At 37.2% G+C, this 14,230-nt stretch overlaps 1 protein-coding gene across 1 annotated transcript in view; it reads left to right on the top strand.

Moving 5' to 3' along the window:
- The window catches only part of adgra1b (adhesion G protein-coupled receptor A1b), a 168,783-nt gene that overhangs the window by 100,416 nt on the left and 54,137 nt on the right, over positions 1-14,230 (top strand). The window contains exons 13-14 of the mRNA XM_073920362.1: positions 6,593-6,770; positions 7,441-7,649. Of these exons, the coding sequence (XP_073776463.1) occupies positions 6,593-6,770; positions 7,441-7,649 (387 nt within the window). The remainder of the gene's footprint in view (positions 1-6,592; positions 6,771-7,440; positions 7,650-14,230) is intronic.

Here is a 14,230-nt window from a genome sequence, read left to right as displayed (position 1 = left end):
TATTTCTATTGATTGTACTATACTTCTTTCAGTTTTGTATCTTTATTTGTTGTAATGTACTGTTGTTATTGCAATAAAAAATATAAAATAAATAAATAATAAATTGTCTGTAGTGTATGAGTGTATGAATGTTTCCCAGAGATGGGTTGCAGCCGGAAGGGCATCTGCTGCGTAAAGCATATGCTGGATGAGTTGGCGGTTCATTCCACTGTGGCGACCCCAAATTAATAATGGGACCAAGCTGAAAAGAAAATGAATGATAATATTGACCTCGACTAATGAGACCGGAGGACACATTGTTTTCAGCACAAGTCTATTCTTGGTTTAACTTTGGAGACCGCCAATCATCCTCAGTGTTCAGCTGTGCCTGTATTAATTTCTACTGTATTTGATTGCCATAAAGGTGCAAATATACTCGTTGTAAGCCAAACAGAAACATTTTCTCCAACACATTTCTAATCATATTATTAGTGTTAATAACTCATCTCTAATAACTGCTTTATTTTATATTTGTCATGATGACAGTAAATAATATTAGACTAGATATTCTTCAAGACACTTCTATACAGCTTAAAGTGACATGTAAAGGCTTCACTAGGGTAATTAGGGTAAAGTTAGGGTAATTAGGCAAGTCATTGTATAACAGTGGTTTATTCTGGAGACAATCCAACACTAATATTGCTGAAGGGGCCAATAATATTGACCTTAAAATGGTGTTTAAAACTATTAAAAACCGCTTTTATTCTAGCCGAAATAAAACAAATAAGACTTTCTCCAGAAGAACAAATATTAGAGGAAATACTGTGAACATTTCCTGAATCTGTTCAACATCATTTGGGAAATATCTGAGCAAGAAAAAGTAACTTTGACTTTAATTGTACTATGATTTTTCAATATATTATACAGCTGAAGTTAAACAGATGCTTTTGTTTGTTTGTTTGTTTGATTGTTTGTTTAGTTTGTTAGCGATTCTGGTTGTCTAGTGACTATCATGAATAGAGCAAAGGAGGAATCTTCATACGCTGTACAAATGAAATGATCTGATGATGAGTTAAATGTGAGCCGCTGTGGCTGTGTGTGTATGTGTGTCTGCAGCTGTAATTACAGTATGTGCACGTATGTGAGTGTGTGTGTGTGTGGACAGTGCTGCATTGAAGAGCTGCTGGAATGTAATTGTCTGCTGCAGTGCACTCTGGGTAAAGCACGCTCTCAGCTGCAGCACATGTGGAGGAAAGATGCATCTGCGTTTATGAATGAATCTCTGGCTACTAGTGTGTGTGTGTGTGTGTGTGTGTGTGTGTGTGTGTGTGTGTGTGCGCGTGTGTGTGTGAATGAATCTTGATCATGTTTCCAGCACAGTACAGTAGATGCAGTGGGGTTTAACACAAACACTGACAGCAGCTGCTGGAGATTGTGTTACTTGTGTGTTTGTTCTTGATAGTATAGAGAGAGTGTGTGTGTGTGTGTGTGTGTGTGTGTGTGTGTGTGTGTGTGTGTGTGTGTGTGTGTGTGTGTGTGTGTACTGTACTGTACTCTGGTATATCCTTTCTATTGTACTGTTTTTCTTTTGATGTATTGCATTTGGGTGACACAGTGACTCGTGGTTAGCTTGTCATCTCACAGCAAGAAGGTCGCTGATTCGAGCCTCGGCTGGGTCAGTTGGTGTTTCTGTGTGGAGTTTGCATGTTCTCCCCGTGTTGGTGTGGGTTTCCTCCAGGTGCTCCGGTTTCCCCCACAATCCAAACACATGCGCTATAGGGGAACTGATCAACTACATTAACTGTAGTGTATGAGTGTGAATCAGTGTGTATGGGTGTTTGTCAGTACTGGGTTGCAGCTGGATGGAGCTTGGCGGTTCATTCCACTGTGGCAACCCCCTGATAAATTGAAGACTAAACTGAAGGAAAATGAATGAATGTTTTTCTTTCATATAAATTGTCCCATAAAAATTAATTTAAATAATGTCTTATTAAATAATTATTAAATTAATTTGATAAATTAAATTCAATTAAGCTGCATTCAGTTTTAATTTATTTATTTCTCTCTGTCTGTCATGCATACTATATATGGCAAATGTGCTATTATCTACTATTACTTCTATATAAGCATACAATTTTAATATATTATCAGTTTTGTTTCTTTTGAATTTGTTTAGGGAATAAAAACATATATATATATAATTGTTATTATCATATTATAATTATCATTATTATGCAGTTTTTAAAAAAATATTTTTTAGAAACATTTATATGTAAACTGGAAAAATAACCTAACATTATATTTTCTGTATATAAACTACCTGACAGAAGTCTTGTGGCCTATCCAAGTTTTGGGAACCCAAATAATAAATTGACTAGTTGCTGATTTGGTGTCAGAAGTGTCTCTATGAAAGGTGAAGGCCTCTAGATTTTGCTGATTTGAGCTCAATAAATCTGATCATGTCTTGATGTTGACTGATTTGATGAGGACAGTGCGCTCTGACTCTGCTCAGACTAAAGTGTCATCACTGAACAGAAATAATGTCCAGTATAGAATATAAAGTCCTGCTGCAGTGGAGACAGAATGAATATTGTGTCTGACTCCATCATGAGCTTGGAGGACTGCATCCATACATCTCTGACATGACTCAAATCACTGATTAATAAAGTCATCTGGAATGAAGAAGAAAGCCTTCAGCAGGATCCCAGAATTCATCAAGATTCATCTTCAACACCTCCTTCATTTTACCCCAGACATGCTCAATAATGTTCATGTCTGGTGACTGGGCTGGCCAATCCTGGAGCACTCTCTGCTTTCAGGAGTTTTGATGTGGAGGCTGAAGTATGAGCAGGAGCGCTATCCTGCTGGAGAATTGTCCCTCTCCTGTGGTTTGTATTGTAATGGGCAGCACAGATGTCTTGATACCTCAGGCTGTTGATGTTGATCGTCCACTCTGCAGATCTCTCCATACTGAATGACCCCAAACCATGATTTCTCCTTCATCAAACTTGACTGATTTCTATGACAATCTTGGTCCATGCTGGTTCCAGTAGGTCTTCTGTTTGGGATGATTGGGATGCAGATCAACAGATGATTCATGAGAGAAATCCACCTTCTGACACTTTCACACATCATCAACTAGAAGGCGAGTTATTATTTGTTGTTCCTAAAACTTGGATAGGTAACAAGACTTTTGTCAGGCAGTGTGATTGTAAATACACTCTCAGAAATAAAGCTTTTCAAAAGGTATAAAATTGTAGCTGAAGGGTCTATTTTGGTACCGCAGAGGTACATTTTAAGTACATTTGGGTACTAATATGTACCTTGAGGTATTACTGCAGACTCTATAGGTACAACTTTGTATCTTTTAAAAAGGTAACTGCCCGTGACGGCTCCTGTACCTGTATTTCTGAGAGTACATATAAATAAGTCACACAGTTTTGTGGGTTTTTTTTTAAATGCACAATCAGTCAATCAGTTAACCAGTTAATAAATAAATGCCCTCCATTAATTAGGACTTTTTTCATACCAAATATTTTTTAACAGTAAATGTACTGGTGATCATACACAAGCTATATAGGCTAACTCAAACCTGTGGATGCATCTAAAATAAACCTTAAAACTGAGACTCTGTTATCTCCGGCCAGTGTATATAATGAGAAATGTGCAGCCGCAGCTAAAGCGTTTTAAAGTGTTTGAGCTTTGGCAGATCTTCAGTGTTTAGCAGAGCACCGTATCTGCCTCAACATCTGCTTATCGGCTTTAATCTCACATGCACTTTCAACAGGGCACAAAAAGAGGAGGAAACACATGCTTTCCCTGCCCTCTAGGACCTGCAGCAGACACTGACATATGATTCCTCGCTATTCTAGCAGATAAAGAGGTGAAGCTTTACCATGATGAGGATCCCAGTGTCCTGACCAAATTACCCCTATTGGCCCTTACCGGCCTCCCAGTCATCCCCATCCACTGAATTGGCTCCATCACTGTCTCTCCACTCCACTTATTGCTGGTGTGTGGTGAAGCACTGGTGCTGTTGTCCTGTGGCTGCCGGAGCATCATCCAAGTGGAGCTGCACACTGGTGGTGGTGTGGAGAGACCCTCCTCATGATTGTGAAGTGCTTTGGGTGTATGGCTATGCATGATTAATGCACTATATAGATACACACATTACATTACATCATGATATTTCAGTGCAGTTGACTTTATTAGGAGCTGTAGGTGTTGTTTTGTTTGTGTGTTTGTTGCAGCACAGGATGGAATTTGATGTATGAGCCATTTCACATAAGTAGATGTGCGATATCTGTATATCGGCACTGTGCCTTTAGGGTCCCGCCAGTGCCATTATAAAGCAATATTGCACTGCTATGAATGTGATATTGCATTTATACAACAGTTCGATGAAATAATAACGTATATATAAAAAAGAAAGTCTCTAGAGAGTCTTAAAATCCTTTTGAATGAGGAACTACTTTCTTCCACCAGTCATGTACATCTGCAGCAGACATCAGAGCAGTAGAACCGTTGTTAATTCACCAACGTCACTATAGAGCTAGTGTTTGAACGATTCTCTATAGCATGATGTCCTAAGTGATGACAAAACAGCTGATTTTGCTCACATTTTAATATTAGAAGGCTGAACAGCAGGAAATGTCATCAGTCTACAGAGATTTCCCAGTATTACTCTGTTGCAATCAGGACAACAGAATAATTAACCCTGAAAAAACAAAGCAAACACTAGCAGATTACTATGGTATAAATACAACATACAAAGGAGAGAGAGATTGACTTAGTCACTTACCTGTTGTATAATGATTTGATCAGCTGTAGTTTAAAATTTACAGAGTTTTTCTCCTTTAAGGGCTTATTATGTGGTTTCTGTCGCCCTCTTGTGGCTGAACGTCAACCCTCTTTGCTCTGCCCAATGTCAGGCTGATGTCCGCCGATGTACTGAACCTCTGAAATGATGAATATTTAAAATAGGCACTATCCTTCTAAATAAACTGCATAGCTGCAATCTAAACAACTACATTCTCATCTAAAAAAGCCTCAAAAGTGCATGAAGTTGTCCAACAGCTGCAATATTTGTCAAACTGTAGTGAGTTTACTGATGTGCTGTCACTCTATGTGGGCGGAGTAATACACAAGAGTGAAGAGGCAGTAGGAGTGCTGATGTTGCAGAAATTCTCATGGCTATCATATGATCATCGTCATATCTTATCAGATCATCACAGACACACGGTCCCACTTATCAGGTTCAAAAATAACGTTGGTCAAATATTATTTAAATCCTATAAGTTTATTAATGGCGAGGCAGTGGGGCAGTGGGTAGTGCTGTCGCCTCACAGCAAGAAGGTCGCTGGTTCGAACCTCGGCTCAGTTGGTGTTTCTCTGTGGAGTTTGCATGTTCTCCCTGCCTTCGCGTGGGTTTCCTCCGGGTGCTCCGGTTTCCCCCACAGTCCAAACACATGCAGTACAGGTGAATTGGGTAGGCTAAATTGTCCGTAGTGTGTGAGTGTGTGTGTCTACCTTTACACTTTGACACAGCAGAAAGTTCTAACCAGCAGGCCCGTGTTATATGCTATACAGTACAGATACTTAATAAATAACCCACTATAAATTAAAAGAATTAACGTATACTTTTTTGTTTTCACAAGCTTTGGAGACGTAACATAAATCCCGCTTTTAGTCTAAATAATAGGTCACCTACAGCTTTCGCCATGAGGCTGTGCTCAAAATGACATCAATGTTTTCAAAGTGCGCAGCAAAGGGAGCACAATTGTACACATGAAGATGAACTGTAAAAATATTTTGAAAGCAAATCACACTAAGAGAGATGAGCTTAATGCTTTTTTATTTTTAATCATCCCAAGTTTAAATGTTAGAATGTTCTAAATGAATAGGGCATAGGGGGGATACGTGGGAATAGAACACAGCCTGGAACTGTTTCTAACTACAGCTCCAGAGGTGTAGTTGCAAGTGCACAAGTTTGCGATGCAGTTTGCGAATGTTCGTTGAATCGACGAATTTGGGAAGTGTCAAATCAACAAACTATGTTTGTAACGACAGAACTTGTGACCTAAGGTGGCAAACGATGGTTTTGGGAAATGCACCCCTGGTCTATACTTCACATAGACAGTGAATTGACACCTATTGCTTGCTGCAAGAATAAAACTAATTATAATATAATATTTAAGTCTGAAATTTCCTTCATAATAGTCTTATAAAGTTTTTGACTTTGTGAAACTCTTGTCTAGTTGACTTCATTAGTACCTGTAGGTGTTTTGTTTGTTTGTCGCAGCAGAGGTTTGCATTTAACGCAATCAAATACCATCATCAGACACACAAGTTCCCACTGAAAACTCAGGTTAAACACAGTTTAATAGTTTATAAATCCTAAAACGTTTCATTTTCTGAAGATGATGATGATAACTCCTCTGCTTGATCAGTCTGCTGCTGCTGCTGCTTTAAGCTGGTGGTCAGAATCATTCCACCTCTGCGGCAGAACAGCAGGACGGATAAAGCTCCACACACACACACACACGCGCGCGCGCGCACACAGACACACTGCGCATCACATGCACATGTCTGACATCAGTTTCCCCGTCTGCAGAACACGGTGGCCATCGCCTCCATACACCTCCCGCTGGCGGTGGAGAACTCCACCTGTAAGCTGCAGCTGATCGTCTTCCGCAATGGAAAGCTGTTTCCGTGCACCGGGAATTCATCAAACCTTGCGGACGATGGGAAGCGCAGGAGCGTCTCGACACCAGTTGCGTTCACCAAATTAGGTAAGTGTGCAAGCTTGCGCGGTCATTTCACCTGATGCATCATCCTGGGTTAATTAGTGACGCGGTTTTCGCATGCAGTTACACGAGACCGCGTAAAGCAGCTGCGATGCGTGATCGAGTGCGTGCTTATTCTCAATTATTGATAATGCATGCGTATTTTTGTATCTGTAGTTTACTTTCTAATTGCGTGATTTTAGTTAAATGAGAAAGCCTTAACAGTTGCGATGCAATATGGAGTGCGTAGCTATTCTCTCTCATAAGGCATGCTTATTTTTCTGGAATCTGTATGTTTTGTGAGTGCACTTGCGTTATTTGCGCATGCAATTAAACGAGAAAGCGTAAACATCAGCGAGTGTGTAGTTATTATATTTTATTAATACATGCATGCTTATTTTTAATCTATTTAGTGAGCATGCAATTAAATGAGAAAGTGTAAACAATTGCGATGCATCAAAGTGCGTATGGCTTCTCATTTATTAATGATTGCGTGCTTATTTCGGAATCTGTTTTGTGAGTGCACTCTCCGCATGCTAGTAAATGAGAACAGTTGCGATGCATTCGCTATTCTCATTTATTAGTAATTGCATGCTTAATTTTGTAATCTATGTGGCTGGTGAGTGCACTTTCCACTTGGGTTGTTACTTGACGCAATGTCTTGCTCTCCGTGCAGATGGGTGTAGCCCCTGGAGCCCCGTGCAGCCGGTTACCGTCGCTCTCCGCCACTTCTCGCTGGGTGTAGACCCCACCGCGGCATACTGGGATTTTGACCTGCTGGATGGACACGGCGGCTGGCGGGCGGAGGGCTGCCATATAACCGGCTCCGCGCACAACACCACCACCATCCGCTGCGCGCAGCACAATAATCTGGCCGTGCTCATGGTAAGAGTCGGGTTTGAATGCACAACTGCTGCAAGGGCGAATGCTGTGAGGTGATGCACGTGATCATGACGAGCGCGAAGGACATCAGATCGATATTTAACCCTTGCGCATTGATTGCTCAAATTGACCCCTGTTTCCTTATGTTGTTGGTGGACTTCCAGTATTATGAGATTTTTTGATTGCAAAGCCTGACAGCGTTTAGTCATGCTTTCTTGGTGATTGTTGCTGGTTTTCCCTCTTGGTAAGAGGGACAGTGTGTCAGTTTAGTTTTGATCATCAGTTGTCAGCATTAACCCTTTAGATGGGCCTGTGCTGAAGAGTTTCTGGGTTTCTGTGGAGTAAAACAGCAGTGTGTGTGTGTGTGTGTGTGTGTGTGTGTGTGTGTGTGTGTGTGTGTGTGTGTGTGTGTGTGCAGAAACACACCGTGTCCTGAGATCTGAAGGGCTTATTTTGATCTTCTTAGACAAGCTCAGTTGGCGTTTCTGTGTGGAGTTTGCATGTTCTCCCTGCGTTCGCGTGGGTTTTCTCCAGGTGCTCCGGTTTCCTCCACAGTCCAAACACATGTGGTGCAGGTGAACTGGGTAGGCTAAATTGTCTGTTGTGTGTGTGTGTGTGTGGATAATTCCCAGAGATGGGTTGCGGCTGGAAGGCCATCCGCTGCGTAAAAATGTGCTGGATAAGTTGGCGGTTCATTCCGCTGTGGCGACCCCAGATTAATAAAGGGACTAAGCAGACAAGAAAATGAATGAATGAATGAATGAATAAAGGTAAGGGTATAATGTTTTCTCTTACACACACAGGGCCGACCCTGTACATTTAGGGACTCTAAGCAGAATAGCAGAATAATTTTAGGGCCCTACCTTGCTCTAATGGTGGAGTATTGCCATTGCAAACTGGCCCACAATGATTTTATTGCTTATTTAAAACAATTAATGAAAGAGAAAGGTAAAGCCTGATTTCTTCTGCTTAATAATAGCTTGAACATTTTAAAGCAGCACTATATTTATGTCAACCAGCAGCTTCAAAAATAAAGAATTAAACAATCTATGTTAAAGGACCTACTTTGTGTCCCAATGGAGTGTTTAAAACATCTAATATAGCAAACAGATTGAAGATTCTATAAATCTTTTTATTTTTATTTATTTATTTTTTTTTTTTATAAATTCCAAAAGCAAAAACCCTGAAATGAATGGCAGAGAACAATAATTAGCCAAAACAAATAATATAAATTCAATATGAAGAATAATGTTAATATAGAAAAAAAACATATAGGAGAGCGCGGGGCACAAAGTAACGCGGGGTTAAATGTAACACAGAGTTTTAAGGTATTTGCTCAGGGTTAACCATGGCATGCCTCCAAGGTTTTCACCACACTGTCAGCAGATGTCTTCCTGCCAATTATTGAAGAAAGTTGGCAAAATTTGGATGAGAAACACTGAAGAAACCGTTTTTGCAGCATAAAAGTATTTTTATTATAGTCAATGTTTTTTTATTAAAAAAAAAAAATCTGTGAAAGTCTGTTTGTAAAATATGATATTGTTGTGATCACCGTCTTCTAGGCTAAAAGATTAAACCATTTTGAAAGATGTAAAACAAACAGTGACTGCTAGCCAGGTTTGAGGAAACATGACACAGCGGGTTAGTTGTAACAGGGTGTTACAATCAAGCCACACACTGTTGGACACCAATTAAACCAACAAAATAATTTTGAGTGTAAAAAAAAGTGTTAAGAACTTTTTAAATAAAAATGTTTTTTTAAATTAAAAAAATATTGTTTTAATAGAATTGTTTTAACTGCTAATAATGCAAATAAATGCATTGTATAATAATGAATAAATGAATAATAATGCAAATAAATGCATTGCATAATAATGGATAAATGAATAATAATGCAAATAAATGCATTGCATAATAATGGATAAATGAATAATAATGCAAATAAATGCATTGTATAATAATGAATAAATGAATAATAATGCAAAAAAATTCATTGTATAATGATGGATAAATGAATAATAATGCAAATAAATGCATTGTATAATAATGGATAAATGAATAATAATGCAAATAAATGCATTGTATAATAATGAATAAATGAATAATAATGCAAAAAAATTCATTGTATAATAATGGATAAATGAATAATAATGCAAATAAATGCATTGTATAATAATGGATAAATGAATAATAATGCAAATAAATGCATTGTATAATAATGAATAAATGAATAATAATGCAAAAAAATTCATTGTATAATAATGGATAAATGAATAATAATGCAAATAAATGCATTGTATAATAATGGATAAATGAATAATAATGCAAATAAATGCATTGTATAATAATGGATAAATGAATAATAATAATGCAAATATTTTTCGTTTTTTTTTGGCCGCGAGGGCTGGTGTCCCTAGCTGCTTGCACTCTTAGCAGTCGCGCTTTTTCATTTATTTATTTATTTGACCATAGCCTCACTCTTTTTATTCATTATTTCGCTGCAGCTCCGCTCTTCTTATTTATTTTCTCGCAGCCCTGTTAGCAAAATGCAGCTTGCAGGTTAATAATGTCAGCGGCACCTTAGTGAATATAAGAATTCAAAATATTTGAATAAATATTACACCTGCTCAATGAAAATCAGATGATTCACTACATTAACAAATCTGACATAACTTGATCAGAAATCTAAAAAGGGGAGAAAAAGTTTAAGCCATCATTAGTAAATTAATAGTTAAATAGTTAAATACTGTAAATTATAGTAATACTGTGTTAAAGAGTCATGCAGGTAACAGTGCAATACTTGTTTTTTATTCCAAACACAGCAGCACAATAGCGCCATTGTGGTAAAATGGTCAGCACGTTGCATTATATCGTCGCTGACCCGAGTTTGAACCTCACCAAAGTAATATATATATATATATATATATATATATATATATATATATATATATATATATATATATATATATATATATATATATTTGTGTGTGTGTGTATGTATATATATATATATATATATATATATATATATATATATATATATATATATATATATATAGATATATATAGATATATATATAGATAGATAGATAGATAGATAGATAGATGTATTTGTATAATATTTGTATATATATATATATATATATATATATATATATATATATATATATATATATATATATATATATATATATATATATATATATATATATATATATATATATATATATATATATATATATATACACACACACACACACACACACACACATACATACATACATATAGATATAAAAAACATATATATAAAATATGTATATACATATATATATATTAAAAAAAAAAAATATATATATATATATATATATATATATATATATATATATATATATATATATATATATATATATATATATATATATTTTTTTTTTTTTTTTTTTTTTTTTTTTTGTATATGTAATACTGATTGGGTTACTTATATGGGTTTAAATATTTTATTTTTTTGTGTGACCACCGTTACAAAGGACTGGATATCTATAAAGAGTTTTGCACAGAATATATATTCAGCTATTGCAGGAAAGGACGTTGTGATGTAATAAGGAAACAGTGTTGGAAATTTAGCAACCCATAATATTCTCATATTTATGAATTTGAAGACGTGATAGTGTCATTAGAAACTGAATTGGAAATGACCTTATTTTAATATAGTCATTCGTGAACTGAGCTGGACCGGCCCTGGCCCAGAGTGCATGAAAACATGCCCAAGGGTTAAAGGAAGGCTTGTTTGCATGTAGCTGTTTTTGTAATACGTGCACTCTGGGTTGTGTTGACTTAGTGTTGGGTCAAATCTGGACAGACTCGATTGTCTGGCTAAAATGTGTCATTCAGCAGTAACTGCAGAGAATGAACTGGATGAGAATGCAGTTTCTGTCATAATTGGAGGCAAATGCTTGTGTTACACTGCAGTGCTGAAATCTGCATACAGTACATTCAGTTCAATAGGGCTTTATTTGTACAGCGCTTTTACAATTGTGATTGTGTCAAGCAGCTTCACATACAGTAGAAGATCTTAGTAAATGTGAACAGTGTAGTTCAGAGTTTCAGTTCAGTTCAGTGTGGTTTAATAATCACTACTGAGAGTCCAAACACTGAAGAGCGAATCCATATTTGCTGCTATATCAGTGCATAAGTTTTAGTTTGCTTTAAAATGACCCAGCATTGTCAAATATGGACAAACACAACATTGGGTGATTTTAAAGCCAAAGCTTTGTACACTCACAAAAAGATGTTTGCGGTTTGTTCAAACTGCTTGTTGAAAATGAGCTGACTTAACACAATTCTTTAGTTTTTGGGGAAAAATCGTAATTGTTCCATGTTTAATCCACTTAAATTTGTCAAATCTAAATACGTTAACTTAATTCCTTCAAGTTGCTGCAAAACAAATCGCCTGAATTGCAATGCATTTTTTTACAGTGTAAACAAAAGCATGTTAGTATAAGGTGCGTTAAGTTTGTGTTTAGCACATAATTTATTTGTTTTCCTTTGGCTTAGTCCATTTATTAATCAGGGGTCACCACAGCGGAATGAACCGCCAACTATTTCGGCATATGTTTTACTCAGCCCATGCCTTTTCAGCTGTAACCCATCACTGGGAAACATTTATTGACACTCATGAGCACACATACACTATAGACAATTTAGCCTACCCAATTGACCCGTACCACATGTTTTTGGACTTGTAGGGGAACCCGAAGAGAAATTTGGAAGGAGCTAAACTAAATGTATACACTAGTAAAAGCTGGGTTGTCATATAGGGGTTGGGTCAAATATGGACAAACTCAACTGTTGAATAAATAAAGTGTTGTTTAAATGTAATTAAGGGCGGCTCAGTGGTCAGCACTGTGCTCCGGTTTCCCCCACAGTCCAAACACATGCGCTATAGGGGAATTGAGGAACTTAATTGGCCATAGTGTATGAGTGTGTATGTGTGTGTGTGTGTGTGCGTACATGTTTTTGTGACATATCAGGACACAAATCTGTATAATGACATGGGTATGACACAGGTATTACAAAAAGGAGGTGAAATATGAGGACATTGGTGACGTCCTCACTTCTCAAAATGCTTATAAATCCTACAGGATGAGTTTAATCAGAGAGTAAAGCTGCACACAGTCTCCTGTGATGGTTGGGTTTAGGGTTGAGGGCAATATAATATACGGTTTGGAAAGTATAAAATGAATGAAAACCTATGTAATGTCCCCACTTTTCACAAAAACAAACGTGTGTGAGTGTGTTTTAGTGTGTATGGGTGTTTCCAAGTACTGGGTATTGCAGCTGAAAGGGCATTGCTGGAATAGTTGGTGGTTCATTCCGCTGTGGTGACCCCTAATGAATAAAGGGACTAACCTGAAGGAAAATGAACTAATTAATTAATGTGATTGAAAAAAAAAAAAAAAAGATCCTAACGCTGGTTTTGTCCATGTGTGACCCAACATTGGGTCATTTTAAAGCCGAGGCTTTGTATACAAAAGCATGTTATTATAGGTTGTGTTGAGTTTGAGTTTAGCAAATAATCAAACACTTTATTTATTTATTTATATATTAATGTTGGAATGCAATTAGCATTTTATCCTAAACTAAAATTTATAATACTAAAAGATGATGGGTTGTCAAATCTCAATGTTGGGTCAAATATGGACAAACTCAACTGTTGGATTAAACAAAGTTAAAAAAAAAAAAGTAATAGATTAAATGTAATTAAAAAGAATAATCGTAACTGCAGCACCGAGCAGCATTTGTGTATGTACACTAGCTGACAAACGTCTAGTGGCCTATCCCAGTTTTATGAACACAAATAATAAGTTGACTTCTAGTTGGTGATTTGGTGTCAGAAGTGTCTCTATGAAAGGTGAAGGCCTCTAGATTTTGCTGATTTGAGCTCAATAAATCTGGTCATGTCTTGATGTTGACTGATTTGATGAGGACAGTGCGCTCTGACTCTGCTCAGACTAAAGTGTCATCACTGAACAGAAATAATGTCCAGTATAGAATATAAAGTCCTGCTGTAGTGGAGACAGAATGAATATTGTGTCTGACTCCATCATGAGCTTGGAGGACTGCATCCATACATCTCTGACATGACTCAAACCACTGATTAATAAAGTCATCTGGAATGAAGAAGAAAGCCTTCAGCAGGATCCCAGAGTTCATCAAGTCATCTTCAACACCTCCTCCTTCATCTTAGCCCAGACATGCTCAATAATGTTGATGTCTGGTGACTGGACTGGCCAATCCTGCAGCAGCTTGACCTTCTCTGCTTTCAGGAGTTTTGATGTGGAGGCTGAAGTATGAGCAGGAGCGCTATCCTGCTGGAGAATTGTCCCTCTCCTGTGGTTTGTAATGTAATGGGCAGCACAGATGTCTTGATACCTCAGGCTGTTGATGTTGATCATCCACTCTGCAGATCTCTCCATACTGAATGAACCCCAAACCATCATTTCTCCTTCACCAAACTTGACTGATCTCTGTGACAATATTGGTCCATGCTGGTTCCAGTAGGTCTTCTGTGATGATTGGGATGCAGA

This window comes from Danio rerio, chromosome 13, assembly GCF_049306965.1.
Source record: "Danio rerio strain Tuebingen ecotype United States chromosome 13, GRCz12tu, whole genome shotgun sequence".
Taxonomy (NCBI): domain Eukaryota; kingdom Metazoa; phylum Chordata; class Actinopteri; order Cypriniformes; family Danionidae; genus Danio; species Danio rerio.
This window is presented reverse-complemented; position numbering and strand designations above follow the sequence as displayed.